The sequence below is a fragment of the Salmo trutta genome, chromosome 12, assembly GCF_901001165.1.
Source record: "Salmo trutta chromosome 12, fSalTru1.1, whole genome shotgun sequence".
NCBI lineage: Eukaryota > Metazoa > Chordata > Actinopteri > Salmoniformes > Salmonidae > Salmo > Salmo trutta.
In genome coordinates this window covers 78,879,402-78,898,316 of record NC_042968.1, presented here as the reverse complement: position 1 = coordinate 78,898,316, position 18,915 = coordinate 78,879,402, and the positions used below count along the sequence as shown (strand labels likewise).

The following is an 18,915-nucleotide window of genomic DNA, read 5'->3' as shown; positions in this document are numbered from 1 at the left end:
GTGTGTGTGTGTGTGTTTGTGGGTGTAGGTGAATAGTGTAGAGAGATGGTTTGCTGTGCATCTGAGTTGAATAAGATAAGTAATAATAATGTATTTGCTGTATCATGCATCTACCTATACTTCAGTGCTGCTATGCATGTAAAGCCTATTTTGGATTTGATTCTGAGTTTTGAGTGAGAGCAAGAGAGTGAGGCAGAGACAGGGTGAGTCAATAGGAATCTAACACAATTATGTTGCCATGGTGACACCGTATAATGAGATGCAGTCTATGTCCGGTTGCCTGTCTCTACCTCTCCAACTCTCCCTCACCCACTCTCCCCTCCAACCCCCATAATTAACACACTCACTTCCTCCATCATAGTTGCTCTCTTGTAGATGTACAATCCTGAGCTCCTGTTTATTGTATTATTCCAGGTCCCCTCGAGTCCATAGCAAACAGAATATCTTGGGATAGAGACATAACAAAGTATGGCCTTCAGAATACGTCTCCTTTTCGATCTTCCAATGTTCTTTTGATCACCTGTTACAGCTATTGAGGCAGATCCGTCACCTCACAATCACGCATTGAATTTCTTTCATTTACATTTGACCTATGAACACCCAGTGCACGACAACCTGACCAATGAATCAAATTCTTAACAAAATAGGCTTTTGAATGATATGCTCAAGAAAATATAGATTTAGACAAGAGAAAACACAGTAGTTGTACCACATAATATTTTAACACATAGCTATTTTATTATAATATGTGAATTGCTGTTTGTGACCTGTATATTATATTGTATTCTAATGAATACAAACTACCGCACCAACAAATATAGCATACAGTGATGAGAGATGTATAGAAGACAGTTACAAATAGTTATTCTTAAATATATATTAATTCATTCATTCTGATGAACTGCATTATGACAGTCATTGATGGTCAGCCTTGCTATATTTCCCCTCCTCTGTGACCCGCCATTTTGTGCTTTAGCAATTGTCTGTGATTGACTCACATTGTTGGCAGGGGTTGAGGAGTTGTTGTCCTTTTTTAGAGGGAACTGTCAGGATCAACATACTGTATGTGTCTTGGCACAAGAAACCTCGCTGAACAATATTGACACATTACTAAAATGTGAGTGGCTCCATTATAATGCAGGGCTCTGTGTGTGTTCAGATGCCAACTGATCACAACTGTTGTAAACAATTCATTACTACAATTATGGTCAGCTTATAATAAATCATTACTCAGTTTTACATGTATTTTTCAAGTTCCAGTATTACCCACTTTTCTAATGATTTTAACATCACACAGTCCGATCATTATCAATTATCTACACATAGCGCTATGGATCCATGACGATGAGGGCAGCACCAGCTAAGTCACGGCTTTGAAATGAACCGAAGACTAGTGTCTGACAACATTCACTATGACACCTATGAGTGAGAACAATGACAGTATGTAAGTCCCACCATAATGTTCTATGTGAGACGCGTTTCTGTGCTTGACACAGTCATCATTGGAACCCTATCAACATCAGCATCTTCATCATCCTCATCAGTTATTTGTGTCACACAGTATTAGTCCACAGAGGAAATATGATCCCATGTACAGTAATCACTCCTAGCTATTGCTTTTCTTGAATGAGATTTCTAGAATCTAGAATCACTGAGCACAGAGCATGGAAAGTCCAGGTGAAATTATCCCTTCCTGCCTAGAACAGAACAGACAAACACAGAATACTTAAACACCCAAGTACCAACTCGGTCAGAGCTAAAACATCCCCTTCAATCCTGAATAATTTTCTGTTGGAATGAAATCCGCCTGTTTGCCCTGGGCAGGAACGGGGGCTGGGAGATAGTGCCTTGATTGGGATGGACCTAGACTCAAACATTGCTCCAGGGTGTCCGCGATCCTTCGCAGAAGCTTATGGCCATTGCATCATAATCAAAACAGTGTTACAGCTTGTTATTTCTCCACTTGGCTTGCTCCATTGGTTCATGTTGTGTTCATATGTTCAGTTCATATTGTGTGTTTGTGTTGTTGACTTCATAAATGACGTATATTAGATATTTGTGAATAACACAATTACTATCCCTCTGGATCAAAATAGTAGCATTGAACTGTGTATTTATTTGCTTAAACAACTAACTATTCATATCCTCGGAATATGATTTACCACAAGTACTGAATTATTGAAATAATTAATAATAACCAAATTAGTAGAATAACTAAATACATGTTTATTTTCTAAAATGGTGAGGTTTGTGGGAATGGAAGGATATTGAATCCGCAACATCTATGCTAGGACTTAGGCAACACAAACGTTATAAATTCACAGTTGAGTGACAGTATCACTAAGAATAGCAGACCCGCCGCAGCCCTTAAGACGTGATGTGGTCAGATCAAGGCATCCCGTACACAGGCTAAGATGTGTTCTCTTTCTCTTCATTATTTCATTCCTCCTCTCTGTCTGCGCCTCCTCTTCTATGTCTCGTCAGTGTCTGAGCAGCCTCAAAAAAGTCTCTTTACTTTGCCTAATTTCCTCACGATGTCCTCCGATGTTTGTCCCTCCATCCAAAAATTTGAGGAGAGCAAAACAGGGTCTGTGATGGAGTAATGGGTGGTGAGAAAGAAGGGTGAGTGACATCACCCAGTCTTAGTCTTGCATGCTCTTTCTCTTTTACTGTCTTTCAATCTCCTCTTTGTCGCTTTGTCTTCTATTCTGTGTTTAGAAACTCACCAAGGCGTAGACCATACTGCCAAGGACAGAGAGAGGCAGAAAATAGGAAAGAAGGACAGCAATGTTAGAAGGAATTTGATGTTGCCAAGCAATAACATCATGTCCCCTGTCACTCTTTTTTTTTAGGTCTGAGTGACAGCAGTTATTGTGCAGTAAGAAGAGGAGGCTCCCATTCATACAGATCACCATTCACCAATGAACTTGGCTGGACTGATGATATATAGTTTGATTAATATGACCTCACCTGTAATATGACCTCACCTGTAATATGACCTCACCTGTACAGGTAGTAGAAGAAGGAGAGCAGGTAGAAGCCCAGCTTACACCAGGACTCCTTCTGACAGTAGTTCAGGATGTCTGCATTCATCACACTGACAGGATCATACATTACCTCTGACCCATCTGCCGGCCGGTGGAAAAACCTGACGAGAGAGAGAGAGCATTCTTACAACAGAAGCAACTAAAAAGCATCCTGTTTGAGAGAGTGGTGGGAGTTGGTTGTGTCGTTTATGTTGTGTTGTGTCATGCTGTTTGTGTTGTGTTGTATCATGTTGTTCATTTTGCTTTGTGTCCTTCGTGTTGTGTCGTGTTGTGTCGTGTCGTTTGTGTTGTGTCGTGTCGTGTTGTTCGTTTTGTGTCGTATTGTGTTGTTGTGTCGATTTGTGTCGTGTCTTGTTGTGTTGTGTCATGTTGTTCGTGTTGTGTCGTGTCATGTTGTGTTGTGTTGTTCGTGTTGTTAGTGTTGTTTGTGTTGTCATGTCATGTTGTTTGTGTTGTGTCGTGTCATGTTGTGTCATCTTGTGTCATGTCTTGTTGCGTCGTGTCTTGTTGTGTTGTGTCGTGTTGTTCGTGTTGTGTCATGTTGTGTCGTGTTGTGTCATCTTGTGTCATGTCTTGTTGCGTCGTGTCTTGTTGTGTTGTGTCGTGTTGTTCGTGTTGTGTCATGTTGTGTCGTGTTGTGTCGTATGGTGTTGTGTCGTCTTGTGTCATGTCTTTTTGTATGGTGTTGTGTCATGTTGTGTCGTCTTGTGTCGTGTGTGTACCTCCAGAGATGGTAGAAGAGCAGGGGGATGTTTAGGCCCAGGGTGACCCACTCCCCAGCACACATGAACATCAGGCAGAACAGCCCATGGATGGAGTACTCTGGCACCACCAGCTAGAAATAAAACATACAAATAGGGTGCACACCACACAAATGCAAATGTCGTTATCAGAAACACTTCAGGACAAAATGCTTTGAAAAAGCTGCAATTTTCATATGGAATGAGAGTGGCAGGAATCAGTTCTGATTTTCATATGGAATGAGAGTGGCAGGAATCAGTTCTGATTTTCATATGGAATGAGAGTGGCAGGGATCAGTTCTGATTTTCATATGGAATGAGAGTGGCAGGAATCAGTTCTGATTTTCATATGGAATGAGAGTGGCAGGAATCAGTTCTGATTTTCATATGGAATGAGAGTGGCAGGAATCAGTTCTGATTTTCATATGGAATGAGAGTGGCAGGGATCAGTTCTGATTTTCATATGGAATGAGAGTGGCAGGAATCAGTTCTGATTTTCATATGGAATGAGAGTGGCAGGAATCAGTTCTGATTTTCATATGGAATGAGAGTGGCAGGAATCAGTTCTGATTTTCATATGGAATGAGAGTGGCAGGGATCAGTTCTGATTTTCATATGGAATGAGAGTGGCAGGAATCAGTTCTGATTTTCATATGGAATGAGAGTGGCAGGAATCAGTTCTGATTTTCATATGGAATGAGAGTGGCAGGGATCAGTTCTGATTTTCATAAAAGCCTGCTGGCCTCCAGGTGTTCCCTCCTTCAATCTCCCCTCATCAGCTCTACAGCTTGTCCATTAACACTGACAGAGAACATTAGGGAGTGGTGGCAGTATAGAAAGCCAGGTAATTATAATGTGTGTGTGTGTGTGTGTGTGTGTGTGTGTGTGTGTGTGTGTGTGTGTGTGTGTGTGTGTGTGTGTGTGTGTGTGTGTGTGTGTGTGTGTGTGTGTGTGTGTGTGTGTGTGTGTGTGTGTGTCTAAGAAAAAGAGAGAGAATGAGAAGGTGGGCTACAGGCAGGAAGGGAAGATGTGAATCAATCCGTCTCAGTCCTGTAAATAGATGCGTAGATCTTTTCTCCCACAAGGTGTGTGTGTGTGTGTGTGTGTGTGAGTGTGTGTGCGTGCCTTGGAGCCACTTACTGACCTTCCGCAGCAAGTTGCATATTCTTTCAATATTCAGAATTCTTTCCCTCTGAAAAGTGAACAGAGAGAAAGGAGAGTCAGATATGGGGAGTCAGATGCAGAACGTTATTGTGTAGCTATATGAGATGAAGGAACCCTCAGCAAAAATATCACTGGCAAAATAGAAGCTACGTTACATTGAGTAAATGCTTCACACATGATAAATAAATAGATCAAACATGATAAAAAAAACCGTTCAAAATAAGACTAAGGTTTTTCTATTTGAATAAGTAGCCATGGTCTATGTGTGTCTGTCTGTCTGCCTGTCTGTCTGTCTGTCTGTCTGTCTGTCTGTCTGTCTGTCTGCCTGTCTGTCTATGGTGCTCTACTCTTCACAGCTGAGTGGCCGTGACTGTAGATGGGCTCATAGAACTGGGTCACACTTCACAGAACTCCAGTCCCTTTCATAAAGCAGGGGGCCTTACCGCTCTGGTGGGGTTGCTCTGATCGATTGGGTTCTTGAAGTCTGTGCACAGCTCGTCAAACGCAATAATCTAAAAACACATGTACAGTGGATAATATGGTTAAACTTTCTGTCATTTGCATTAGATAAAGATAAATTAATATTGAACATAAATGGATGGTGTTTTCTTTCACATTCACAATGTGTTATTCTCGTGAAATTCCAATCATATCCCTTTTAGCCTCTTTTCACAAGATTTCTTATCATCTTAAAGAGGTAATCTGCAGTTGCTGCAACCATTTTTGGACTTGTAAATGAATGATATGTACCCATTGATTCTTGCAGAATATAATTTATAATGCCTCATGAGTTTAGCTCAACTGTCATACCCCATCAGAACCCAAAATATAAGCTTGTTTTACTCCAATGTTTTTAAACAAAGTCAATGTAAACAAACACTATATAGCCTCAAAACATGGTTAAAGCTAGAATTTTGGTCAGTCCTTGCATCCATAGCTACATTTTTCCAGCTCCATCCCTCAGCTTTTTACCAAACGAGGGGCGGGGAGTTATTTTGTTATTGTTTCAACTGCTGATTGCCGCATTAAGTTTGCAATTCCCATACCTCCATTCATCCTTTTATATCTTTCAAATTCTTAGTCTCTCTCAGTTTCTCTCTGTTTCTTAGATCTCCATCTAAGCATCCCTCTCTGCCTCTCAACATTCCTCTCTCCCTGTGACATCCATCTTTCCCTTTCAGAGACCAATGTAACTCTCCACATCTGTATTTTACTTTCAACAACACCTTTCCCCCTTATAGATCTAAACCACTCCCTCTTCTCGGCCCATGCTATCTGGGATCCTTGGAACGTCCCTACCCCTTTGAAGTTGAAATGTAAAATGGTTAAGGTAAGCGTTAGCGTTAGGTAAGGTTTATGGTTAGGGTAGGGGTTAAGGTTAGGGTTTAGGGTAGGGGGTAAGGTTTATGGTTAGGGTAGGGGTTAAGGTTAGGGTTTAGGGTAGGGGTGTCCCAAGGATCCCGGAGAGCACAACCCCCTATTCTCTGTTTCACGCTCCTCTTCGTAGTAAACAGATACAGTTTCCATAGTGATCTGATGAGCCCCTTAGCGGGCACCATGGTTACTATAGAAGTGAACAAGCCATCTCATTGGTTGAAAGACACACAGCGATGGGGGGGGGGGGGGGGCGCAAACCATGGATGGAGGCAGATGGGGGTAAGGGGTGGAACAAAATGATAGTTTGATAAGCATTCTAAATAACATGGTTCGTTGCTGACGCATACACACACTCTATCCCACCTTTTACCTTCCCCTTCTCTCACACAGGCACTTACACACGCATCTCTCCCACAAACACAGACACATACACACACATTGACTGACTCACATGCAGTGCAGTCTCACCCACAAGTCAATTTAGTAGTCAATACTTACAGTAATTTCAAACCAGTCTTTTGTAATGATCTGATAATGCTGTGTTGAATTTGAAATGAACAATGTCTCCCTCGACAGAAGGCTATAGCTGAGAGAGATGAGCTCTGGCCTTTGTGCAGTCTGTGTCTGAGGCTTTAGACATGTAGAATACTGATTGTGAAGAAGTCTCCAGTGACGCCTGTACAAATTCCTATCATAGTTCTGCAGTCAGTAGGCTGGTCCTTATGATGAGGTTTGCATTAATGCACCTATATCTCTCTCGCCCTCCATCTGTCTCCCCATTCATACTCAAATTTAAATTCCTTTTCACTAGCTCATATTAATAAACTTCCTGTTTGTGGTGCCATACAGTGCCATCGGAAAGTACTCAGACCCCTAAAGTTTGTGCTCCCGAGTGGCGCAGCAGTCTAACGCACTGCATCTCAGTGCAAGAGGCGTCACTACAGTCTCTGGTTTGAATCCAGGCTGTATCACATCCGGCCGTGATTGGGAGTCCCATAGGGCGGTGCATAATCAATCAATTAAATGTATTTATAAAGCCCATCTTACATCAGCTGATGTCACAAAGTGCTGTACAGAAACCCAGCCTAAAACCCCAAACAGCAAGCAATGCAGGTGTAGAAGCACGGTGGCTAGAAAAAACTCCCTAGAAAGAAGCGTTGTCCGGGTTTGGCCTTAGTAGGCAGTCATTATAAATACGAATTTTTTCTTAACTGACTTGCCTAGTTAAATAAATAAATGTCCACATTTTGTTACATTACAGACTTATTCTAAAATGGATTTAAAAAATAAGAATCCTCAGCAATCTACACACAATACCCCATAATAACAAAGCAAAAACCGATTTTTTTTAAATGTTTTTGCTAATTTATTTTTTTTTTTTTTTTTTTAAAAACAACATTATTTACATAAGTATTCAGATCCTTTGCTATGAGACTCGAAATTGAGTTCAGGTGCATCCTGTTTCCATTGATCCTCTTTGAGATGTTTCTACAACTTGATTGGAGTCCACATGTGGTAAATTCAATTGATTGGACATGATTTGGAAAGGCACCTGTCTATATAAGGTCCCACAGTTGACAATGCATGTCAGAGCAAAAACCAAGTCATGAGGTTGAAGAAATTGTCCGTAGAGCTCTGAGACAGGATTGTGTCGAGGCACAGATCTGGAGAAGGATACCTAAAACAGTTCTGCAGCATTAAAGGTCCCCAAGAACAGTGGCCTTCCTCATTCTTAAATGGAAGAAGTTTGGAACCACCAAGACTTTCTTAGAGCTGGCCGTAATCGGTGGAGAAGGGCCTTGGTCAGGGAGGTGACCAAGAACCCAATGGTCAGTCTGACAGAGCTCTAGAGTTCCTCTGTGGAGATAGGAGAATCTTCCATAAGGACAACCATCTCTGCAGCACTCTACTCCTCAGTAAAAGGCACATGACAGCCCGCTTGGAGTTTGCCAAAAGGCACCTAAAGACTCTAAGATCATGAAAAATAAGATTCTCTGGTCTGATGAAACCAAGATTGAACTCTTTGGCCTGAATACCAAGTGACACATCTGGAGGAAACCTAACTAGTCAGGATCAAGGCAAAGATGAACGGAGCAAAATACAGAGAGATCCTTGATGAAAACCTGCTCCAGAGCGCTCAGGACCTTAGACTGGGGCAAAGGTTCATCTTCCTCCAACAGGACAACGACCCTAAGCACACAGTCAAGACAACGCAGGAGTGGCTTCGGGACAGGTGTCTGAACTTGAACTCGATTGAACATCTTTGGAGAGACCTGAAAATTGCTGTGCAGCAATGATCCCCATCCAACCTGACAGAGCTTGAGAGGATCTGCAGAGAAGAATGGGAGCAACTCCCCAAATACAGGTGTGCCAAGCTTGTAGTGTCATACCCAAGAAGACTCAAGGCTGTAATCACTGCCAAAGGTGCTTCAACAAAGTACTGAGCAAAGGGTCTGTTTTTGCTTTGTCATTCTTGGGTATTGTGTGTAGATTGATGTGGGGAAAAAACAATTTAATCAATTTTAGAATAAGGCTGTAACCTAACAAAATGTGGAAAAAGTCAAGGGGTCTGAATACTTTCCGAAGGCACTGTACATGTGCTTATTATAACAACAGAGAGAGAGAGAGAGACACTTACAGTACTGATATTAATAAAATAAATTGTGAGTCACAGATGGGCACGTGGGCACACATTCACACCAACCACTGGCTAGACTACAGTGATTACATTGTCTCATACTACTATTACGTTCAGTAGTCTTCACCCAGAATTCTAGGTATTTCTCAGACCAACCAATTCTTTATTTCAGGTATGAGTCACAAAGCAAACAAGAGAATATTGCTGAAACATGGTTTAACCGCCATCACCCAGAGTTTATAAACATGGTTAAGGTGAGTGAGTGTGTGTGAGCTCAACTCACCTGCCAGATGACGAAGAAGATGAGTGCGGCACACAGCACTAAGGTGAGCATGTAGCAGAAGGCCGCGAAGGTGAAAGCCATGGCTGTGTCAGCCAGCCTGACAACGAGTTGGGTCGAGAGAGGGGGAACTTCCCCTCCTCTCTCTCTCTATTGATGACTGTCTCTCCTTCCTCAGGAGGTTTTTGTCTGTTCTTCCACTCCCTGCCCTTGACTCTATGACTCCCTTCCTTCTTACGTTGTATTGAGAGCCCGTATTGTCCAGGTGAGGAGCTGAAGGACTGTGTTGAAAGAAAAAATCCCTGCTCCACTCTCCAGTCTATCAGCTGTGGTCTCTCTATTTCTGCTTATCTAGGTTGCTCCTTCTGCTTGAGTTCCTCTTTCCTTTTCATGAGTCTGTGCAAAATATTTTCTTCTCTGTCACACATACAATTTGCAAAGTGTTCAACAGGCACAGTTGTTCATGGAGAACAGCTACAGCTGAGTAATGTTCTTTCCTCTGGTCCCAGCCTCCTCTGATTCTGACAGACAGGGGTTTTGTGCACTTTATGTGTCTGTTCCCTCCCCCTTCCAGTAACCTCCACTTTGCACAATATCCACACACCTTGCTCACAGTGACACAGCTAGTAAGTGGCTCCCTGACACACTGGACTGTATGTAAAGTAAAGAGAGGAGTGATTATTGTGAGGTGGGAGACAGTATGGCTTGTGGTTGTTATAGCAGAAGTTTGTAGTGTTATGGCTTATTATTATTATTATTCAGTTGCTTAGAAAAAAATCATGATGGCACATATTTCAAGAACAATATAATTGTTAGCGCACATCTGTAATAGGCAAATGTATTTATTTATTTACATTTTAACTACAAACATTGATAGTTGTAATTGGTATTAGAGATTATTCAAAAGAGATTTGTTTTTGGTATATTCTGATATTTCTGTTTTTAAATGGAGCAGATATGCTGTCAAGAGAGAAAGGACTGTTTTGTAGGCATATAATAATTGTCCACTAATGTAAAGAGAGAAGATATTTTGTTTTTCATACAATAACAGCAATTCATACATGTGCCCCATGAATATTCTTACGATGACAGTTATTAGTGATAATTTATAATAACAAAATAAGCAAAAATCACTATCTTACAATCAAATGATTAATTTGATAATAATAGCTTGCAATGATTTGATAAATGGTGCTGTAATGTATAGAGTAGAATATAAATAAACAGCAATATGATAGAATACTTAGGCACTCCACACTGAGGTCTCAAATCAATAAAGACTGATGAACGATGTATCAGGATAATGATAATCTGTGATGATGACGATGGATATTTGGATTGATCTTAATATTGATCAGAGTGTACCTGTGTTTGGTGGTAGATGCGTCTATCATTGAATATCCAACTCCTTCCTCTTCCCACTCTGTCAATTTGGGTCGACACCATGTCAGTATTCTCTGCCTTGCCTTTCTCTATCTATCTCAGTCGCGTCCATCAGATTTCTTCACGCATATGCTTTTCAGTGCTCACTTGCAGGGTGGAAAAACAACATTTAGAGAATCAACAATGTTTAGATGTTAAGACATTTTTGGTTCTTATTTGGGTACAAGTCTTTTTCTTAAGAAAGGAAAAACATCACAGCCCTTAGAAGTCTCTAAGTTAATTAATTCCCCTCTTTCTCTTGTCCCCCTCCATCCTCTTTCGCTTTTCTCTCTCCAAAGCTCCCCCTTATGTTTTCTCTTCTCTTTCTCTAAAAAAGAATGGAACGATTTTGAAAACAGACCGAGAAAGACTCTCCCTCATGTTCTGTCCTCCTCAGTCTCTTCTTCTTCTCTCTCTCAGACGGTCTGATAAAGCAAGATTTGGATCACCTTAGAATATACCGGCCAAGTGCATTCAACAGTCTCTTCCTCGCTCGCTCTTTCTCTCTCTCTTTCTCTCTCGGTCCCTCTCTCCCTGGCTTTGAACCGTTGCCGTTTTCCCTTGTTCCCCAGAGATGGTTGAGGGGGCAGGGGAAGCTCCAAATATTTTTTTTGTCGGCTTCCCTTGTTTGTCTCTATCTACCCCTCCCTCTGCTCCCTTTTTCTCTCAATACCGCTCTCTCTCTATCACTCTCTCTTTCTCCTCTCTCTCCCTCTCTCGCTATCACTCTCTCTTTCTCCTCTCTCTCTGTATCACTCTCTCTCTATCTCTCTCTCACTCTCTCCTGCTCTCTCTCTTTGTCTCTCCCTCTTCCCCTCTCATTGTGTCATGATGCTGTATCTCCTATTCTTCTGTAATTTCCAGAAAGATGAAAAGGCTCTCTCTCTTTCTTTTAAGTATATGATTATTTCTCTTACTTTCTTTCCCTCCCCTTCTCTGTTCTCTCAAAGCTACCTCTATCTTTCTGTGGTCTTGCAGTTTTCGCTCTCATCCTTTTCTACCCTGCTATTACCAGTCTCTCTGGCACTCTTATTCTCTTTGGAGTATTTCTACAACTTTTTAATTCCCACAGTTCTTTGGCTTTGGATATTAAAGTGCCCATGCTGTTTTCCCCTAATCCCTATCCCTGTCCCCTCTTTTGTCACCCACTAAATCCATGCCAATAGCTCATCTCTAGTAAATCCTCCAGGGTGACCTGAAGTCCAATTTTCTCTTCTCTTCCTTCTCCTCTGCCTGTCCCCTGCTCTACCTCACTCCTGAGTGCCACTCTAATGATTACAAACTTGAACATTTGAAAAACACCAATAGCATCAGAAAAAACACCCTTTTGAAAATGAAGTCAGTGAATCTTACATAATGTAAAAACAACAGCAAAATGAATGTGTTCTCCTTTAGTGTCTTGTGGGTTGCTTCTGTGTACAACCCTTATCTATTAGTCTGACTGATACTGTAAATATTATACTTTGTCTGCAATACTGACTGTGGATTTTGAATAGATGCAGTGATGTAAAATGTAAAGTTCAAGAGCACCATCTCCTGGAAATTGTATACAAGATCATTTTGGTCGGAGCAGAAGTACGATGACTAGTGTTTCCCTACGGAGGACATTCTGGACACACCATAACGTGTTAGAATTTTGGTTTTGTTTTCTTGAATTTTTTTTCGTTCTTTTTCATGGCAGACAAAAGTCAAGTGTGCTCAGTATGGTTGGGATCGGAAACAGGGATATTAAAGGGTAAAAATGATGTATCTCAGTAAACTTAGCCATGCTGTGCTTATGTGATGGTTTGTTAGCGCTAGCTAACAACCCCACGTGTTTGCTAGCTAGCTGTAGCTAGCTGTAGCTAGCTTGATAGTACATTACCCAATGCGACACAGATTGTTTTGGGAATGATGATCATCATCAGGATATTTAAATGTCTATCATTTACTCTGTCTGTCTGTTTCGTTAGGAGTGAGCCTATCCAAAAAACAGGCTTTCAACTTCTGTGAGATGAGCTGCCTGAGCCGGGACCAGGAAGTGTGTGTCCTAGGCTGGGGAGATCAACATGAGACTGAGGTGTGTGTGGGGGCTCTAGAAAGTAAAGGAGCCCTTGATGATGTCTGATCTGTTGGTCATTGATGTGTTGGCTAAGAGTGGACGTAGGTCGGAAAGTTTGCATCATGAGTGTTGTGCCATTCAGTTATTTACCTGAGTGTCTCTGTTCTAGGTACTGGTGGGGTCTGTGAATGGCACAGTGAAGACATTTAGCACAGAGAAGGGCATCTTCACTGAGACCAGACAGTGTGGGGAGAGCACCCAGGGCAGGTTCACAGGACTTGCTGTCACAGACAGGTATAGTCTTGTAGATGAAGACATAACAAAACCGTACACACCAGCAGCTTCGGGGTCATGTGTTGAGGATACTGGGGTGTATTCATTTGTCGCAGGCAGTAGTAAAACATTTGGTCTGTTTCAATGTTTTGTTACCATAAACAGAAAATGTTTTGCAACTAAAACTAGAGTTTCTATTGGACAAATGGACCCTCCCCGTTTCGTTTGCTTCCTACAGTAAACGGTTTTCATTGCAAAACGTTTTGCAATAAGTTAAATGTTTTGCTACGGTCTGAGACTAATGAATACACCCCTGATGTTGACACTGGACTACACACTCCCTTTGTGTCTCTGCAGTGCTCTGATCACGTGTGTGGAGACAGGACTGCTGAGGGTCTGGAAGGAGGGCAGCACAGACACAGTGAGTGACACTGCCAGAATACCACTTGGGCCCCTAGGGGTTGTTACATTGCTGATGGATACTAGATACTTATTAATGAACAAGGTTCACTGTCTGCCATTTTGTGCACTGCCAGTTTCTTGAACATAACCTCTGTCCCTATATCCAGGTTGAGATAAATGCTGGGACGAATGTTTGTCGGATGCGGCAGAATCCCTCACAGCGCAACCAAGTGGCCACAGGAGGGAAGGAGAATGGCCTAAAGGTCTGGGATCTGGAGAGGCCTGAAACACCCATTTTCACCTCCAAGAATGTAAGAGTGTTAACAACTACATGTCAATGAATTACAGTGGGAATGTCTACATAGTATGTTGTTATTGTTAGGTGATTTTGCATTAAGACAGTGCTGTGTTTTTGATGTTGCAGGTACGTAATGACTGGCTGGACTTGCGAGTGCCAGAGTGGGTCAGAGACATGGCTTTCATCCCAGACTCCAACAAGATCGTCACCTGCACAGGTCACCACCAGGTATGTCTGTCTGCATGTCTGTCTCTTCCTGTACAAGCCCTGCTCTTAGACTAGGTCTGCTGGTGTTCTCAGCCACTGACCCAGAGAAAAGTACTCAAATCATATTTCCAGCTGCAGTTTGCTCAGTAGTGTGAAAAGGGACTCTTTAAGGTTTTAATAGTCCCTTTTCTGTAAAGATTTAAATTCATATTGGTCAAGTTCAGGTACCAGGATGAATGACTTGGATCACGTCTCTTTGCCTCATTTATCTAATGACGTTACAAAAGCCATCTATTTTTACTCATCTGTTTGTTCTCTGTTAGGTGCGAGTGTATGATCCAGCCTCTCCCCAGAGGCGTCCGGTTCTGGAAGCTCATTTTGGGGAGTACCCCCTCACAGCCCTCTCCCTCCCTGCCAACCAAGACAGTGTTGTAGTGGGCAACACACATGGAGAACTCGCCATCTTAGATTTGCGGAAAGGTGAATGAGGCAAAGGATGTCTACTTGTTGACATGATTGTGCATTTGCTTAGCCATCTGCTTAGAACATTTCCATGTTAGCCTCTATCAGTTTGCCCATGTATTTATTTGTCATTGTACTACATTAGAGAGGCATTTTGCTATATTTGCTCTTTGAAGCGTCTATTTGGCTTTATCGTTCTTTGCCTGTAGTGATCAGAATGATTGTCTTCTGATAGTCATGTAGAGATGGAGCTTTTTATGTGTGCAAGTGCATGTTGCGTGAGATCCTCTCCTTGACTACAGTCTGTTGGTTGTATAACCCTGCCGCCTCTTCTCCTCTCCATTTGCTGCAGGTCTGGTGCGTGGGTGTTTGAAGGGGCTGGCAGGAGGAGTGCGGGGGCTGCAGTGCCACCCCTCTCTCCCTCTGGTGGCTTCCTGTGGTTTGGATCGCTTTCTGAGAGTACACAGCCTGGAGGACCGCTCCCTACAGCACAAGGTACACTATCTCTCTCTTACACTCTCAGTACACTTGAAGCCAGCTACACAAACCATCATTAGGGAAGCATTCTAGTTGTTTTTAATAATTGTGTTAAAGATGTTTTCTCCATCTCCCTTGCAGGTGTATCTGAAGTCACGACTCAACTGTGTGCTTCTGTCCAGCAAAGATCTAGAGGTAGGGGAGAATTTAAAGTGCTATGAATTATACTTTTGCTGTGAACATGTGATATTGCTGCAACAATATACTGTAGTGTGTTTACAGTCTCTCCGTCCTCCGTTTCAGCTGAGCAGTTCAGCAGCAACCGGAGATGTGGAGGAAGTGAAAGAAGAGGGAGGTGAAGTGGATGAGGTGTGGGACACTATGGAGATGATAAATGACCAGGCTAAGAAGAGAGCAACAGACGAAGAGGAAGCCGTAGTTACAGGTGTAGAGAAGACTACGAAGAAAAGAAAAGTGGTCAAATGACCTGCAGTGGAGAGCTTAAGGAAAGGGCTGTGTTCTCTATGAGAAACGCGGAAGCTCTAGAGGTCTGCCAAAAGTCTGTGTTGCGGATGTACAGACTGTTTTCCTGTTGAGTCTGTACTGAAATAGCTGTAGTTTTCCTATTAAAACTAAACTCACTCTGGAGTTGTTTGCATGCCCTTCTATACCAACTTCCTTGAAATGTAGCTAACATAAATAATATAATACTTTTGGCACACAAAAAAAGTGTATTGTATGTACAATATCCCCAGGGCTATTACAATATCTCATAGAACCCTGAACAGGACTGGTTCTTTTAAGTGTGTGTGTGACAGCGAGAGTGCAACGCCCCTAATAAAAAGACCGATGGCGTCTGGTACCATTGGTTGGCTTGTTTCTGTTTTGGTGTCTGCTGGAATGGAGTAGAAGGTACTGATTAGGAAAATCACTCAGCATGATGGGTGTCTTTTTAAAGGGGGGCTGAACTTCCTGATATGACCTCGTTTCTTGGCTTAGTCGTTAAGAAATGCAACGGCCGTGACTTAAGCCAAGCGAGTTGTCTTGGGGGTGTGATTTAATGTGTGTGTTCATGCGTAGTGAGCGTTTGTACATTCACTCTGCTAAGTTCAGTAGTTACAGTCACTCACCCTCCTAGATAACTTGAAACAGTCCAACCAGGTCTTGTCTTGAAGTCGCCTAGCTAGCCAACTTCGCCAATTAGTTTGAGCCGGCTGGTGTGTGACCGTGGCAAAGTCGGTTTGAAGTTGGATAGCCTATCTCTGGGGGTCGTTAGGAACAGTCAATCATTTACACAATGTAAATGGGACAATGTGTTCATGTTGTACATATTTTAGTTGTCGCTTTAATTATTTGTATATGAATTTCTACAATGTGTATCATCTTTAGGTTTTTTTTGTTTAAGAGCTATTGACATGTAAATGTTGTCCCTTGTACATTGTGTAATTGACTGATGCTCCTTAACTAGCACCATAGGGATATCGACTATCAAACCAAATATACTTGGGTTAATTTGACCAAATGGACCATGGGTATTATGATCGGGTCGCGTGCAGCTGCGCTCACAATTTATGATTACTTGGGTGTTGTGAGCAGGATTAAAATAAACCCAGCCAAAGGAAAAGTGTCACGGTAACCTTCATTCTGTTACAGTACCCTTCATTCTGTGACATACCATGTTTTCCTATCTCAGTTTTGGAAGAGACTGACTTTATGACCAAAATTATCCTATTTACACTAGTACATTTTGACACTAGTATAAATGTTTCTGACTCATATCAATTCCACATAAGCCGATTTCAAAATTAGAAGTTGCTTTTTAGGGGAGTTGTTCTTTAAAACTGTGAACCTAGCCCAGAAGTGTTTTATAATTTGTGTTTGTCAGTTTGAGTAAATATATCTCTGTTAATTGTTTAGATTTTAGCCAGTGTGTTCTGTGGAAATTGATGTTTGTAAGCCTAGGGGGTAAGGGTCTAATGAATGATTCAATTTAATTGCTACCTTATTCAAGAGATAGGCCTGTCTTACATTTAGGGAATCAAGGTATAATAAACCTTGGTGTAACGATAAGTGTTGGTTGAATGGATTAGTTAGAACCATGATTGAGCAATCACTTGTGTAACCTATCACTGTGGTTGACAAAGTACATTATTGCAGTGTGAGTTTCATTAGGTTTTATGTCTTAAAATTGACATGCTGGGATTTAAGAGTTGCTTGTGACCTTGTGGGTGTATTGAAGACAGCACCACGTTTCTCTAATTTCATGGAGAGCAGTGTGTGTTAGATAAGATACCTGTGTTCGACTCATTCTGAGACTGGACTCTGTGCACAGACACACCCATTCCTTAACTCCCGATAAGATAAGACCAGCCTGAATAAAGGAGGAAACAACTTAAAAGAAAGAAGAGTTTTCTCTTTATTTGTCAGTTGCAAATAAATTGCTGCTCAGCATTTACTTTCAGTTCAAAAATGACATTCAAGGATAAGTACTTTTTTTGGTCCCAAAAGAAATAATACCCTGAAGAGGTGTCATGTTCTCTCAGGGAAATAATACATCCACACAGGCTTTTGCAACATGCCATGTGTCTAATAAAATGTGAATGACGTTTGTCACCTGATTGTCGATAGACCGCAATAAGGACAAGTTAGAAAGGGTAAGTAGTTTAGGATGCAGATGGCACAAAAATGAAAAGATTGTTGCTAAACTGGCCAAATGATGTACTTGATCCTAAGACCTCATAGGGTGGAGGAAGGAATGTTTAAGTATTACAAACCTATTGGAGGGGAGGGGGCCTCAACACAAACCGTGTGTTTGTGAGACTCATGTTTTCAGTGTCCTCATATCAATGGTGTGGAGCTTATTTAGTGTTTTCTTTCTGCTCGTCTAAGCAGGGATTCATCTTTTTTATACATGACGATAAACGATGCAGTGGGAAGTTTTCATTACAATTATTTCTCAGTAGACATTCACACTTTATGAGGAGAGATGAAATTTTACTGCAATGGCCTGTTGGATTAAGTAGGAACTGAGAAACCAGAGGATGTTGCTGAATTGAATTGTAAAAGGTCTGTGCTATTAGAAATGAAGTAAAATATATACGTAACTTTAGATATGTTTTATATCTCTGCACTGATAAAAGAAATGTGTACCCTTTAACCCTGTTGTTAACAAACATTAACACTTCAAAAGCATTTTTATTATGCTATTATAAAATCTGTTTCCCTTGTTCAGTGTTTAGAGTCCAGAGTCTTGTGCTTCCTCCTGCACTATTGCCTCATGATCTCACTGAGTTTCATCTTTGCTTACTCCAGTAATTAAGAGCAGTGACTGTGTGTGTGTGTGTGTGTGTGTGTGTGTGTGTGTGTGTGTGTGTGTGTGTGTGTGTGTGTGTATTTTTGGTTTTAATATCCTTGTGGGGACCAGAAGTTCGGACATTTCGCCGGTCCCCACGAGGAAAAGGCTATTTTATTCTTAGGAGTTAGGTTTAGGTTTAGAATTAGGATTAGGGTAGGGTTAGGAGTTAGGGTTAGGGGTTAGCGAAAATAGGATTTTGAATGGGAATCAATTGTTTGGTCCCCACAAGAATAGTTAAACAAGCATGTGTGTGTGTTGTGTGTGCGTGAATTTGTTTCACCCCTTTTGCATTTCTTTCACAGTATGTAACAAACATTTTTGACAAAACGCCGCCAGCTTGTCGACCACTGAATAGTTTGGGATGTTTCTGACTCTAGTCTAGTGACTCCAAAAAACACAAACTAGAACAAATTTTTTTATCCAACCACACCAGTGTTTTTTCATTGAAACATTTTATATTTTCGCTCAGAGCACTGATTCAGAGTTGGTGGAGAAATCTGACATTGATCAAGGTGCAGAGTTCCACTCATTTGTATACTTTAGTACGGGTTTAATGATAAATCAGTGCTGCCACATAACACGGAGCTCACACTGACGAGCCAATGAGATCAAGTGCATTCATGGGAAGTCACGTTGAGGTCAAATAATCATACATTCAGTGGTAGTGACAAATGGAATGGTGGATTTACAAATGCGTTTTACAATGTGTGCTATGCTGTCATTGGCACCGTT

General features: G+C 41.6%; 2 protein-coding genes across 4 annotated transcripts; one reads left to right on the top strand and one right to left on the bottom strand.

Annotated features, from left to right (window-relative positions):
• Positions 1-716: 716 nt before the first annotated feature.
• On the bottom strand, positions 717-11,311 carry cnih2 (cornichon family AMPA receptor auxiliary protein 2). 3 transcript variants are annotated; one of them, XM_029769740.1, is made up of 7 exons: positions 10,612-10,700; positions 9,250-9,897; positions 5,395-5,463; positions 4,932-4,979; positions 3,770-3,882; positions 3,005-3,148; positions 717-2,742 (listed from the first exon to the last, which is right to left on the bottom strand). In XM_029769740.1, exons 2-7 carry the CDS (start codon positions 9,328-9,330, stop codon positions 2,715-2,717), a joined length of 483 nt encoding a protein of 160 aa, XP_029625600.1. In that variant the 5' UTR covers positions 9,331-9,897; positions 10,612-10,700; the 3' UTR covers positions 717-2,714. The 3 variants fall into 3 exon arrangements, with proteins under 3 accessions (XP_029625600.1, XP_029625601.1, XP_029625599.1); XM_029769741.1 differs by lacking the exon at positions 9,250-9,897 and having other exon boundaries at positions 10,612-11,311; XM_029769739.1 differs by having other exon boundaries at positions 9,250-10,697.
• A 942-nt stretch (positions 11,312-12,253) lies between these two features.
• Positions 12,254-15,709, top strand: wdr74 (WD repeat domain 74). Its single transcript, XM_029769738.1, has 10 exons — positions 12,254-12,403; positions 12,621-12,727; positions 12,879-13,003; positions 13,340-13,403; positions 13,552-13,695; positions 13,809-13,910; positions 14,213-14,369; positions 14,704-14,846; positions 14,970-15,023; positions 15,132-15,709. Exons 1-10 carry the CDS (start codon positions 12,343-12,345, stop codon positions 15,312-15,314), a joined length of 1,140 nt encoding a protein of 379 aa, XP_029625598.1. The 5' UTR covers positions 12,254-12,342; the 3' UTR covers positions 15,315-15,709.
• The last annotated feature ends 3,206 nt before the right edge of the window (positions 15,710-18,915 follow it).

Excerpts from the sequence above, each read along its gene's own strand:
- cnih2 (XM_029769741.1), bottom strand. The coding sequence starts at position 10,692 with ATGGTGTCGACCCAAATTGACAGAGTGGGAAGAGGAAGGAGTTGGATA. Across the intron at positions 5,464-10,611 it reads GCATCTACCACCAAACACAG|ATTATTGCGTTTGACGAGCT; the intron begins GTACACTCTGAT and ends ATGTGTTTTTAG. Across the intron at positions 2,743-3,004 it reads TTCTTCTACTACCTGTACAG|TATGGTCTACGCCTTGGTGA; the intron begins GTGAGGTCATAT and ends TGTCCTTGGCAG.
- wdr74 (XM_029769738.1), top strand. The coding sequence starts at position 12,343 with ATGGCAGACAAAAGTCAAGTGTGCTCAGTATGGTTGGGATCGGAAACA. Across the intron at positions 13,696-13,808 it reads CCATTTTCACCTCCAAGAAT|GTACGTAATGACTGGCTGGA; the intron begins GTAAGAGTGTTA and ends TTGATGTTGCAG. Across the intron at positions 14,847-14,969 it reads ACCGCTCCCTACAGCACAAG|GTGTATCTGAAGTCACGACT; the intron begins GTACACTATCTC and ends TCTCCCTTGCAG.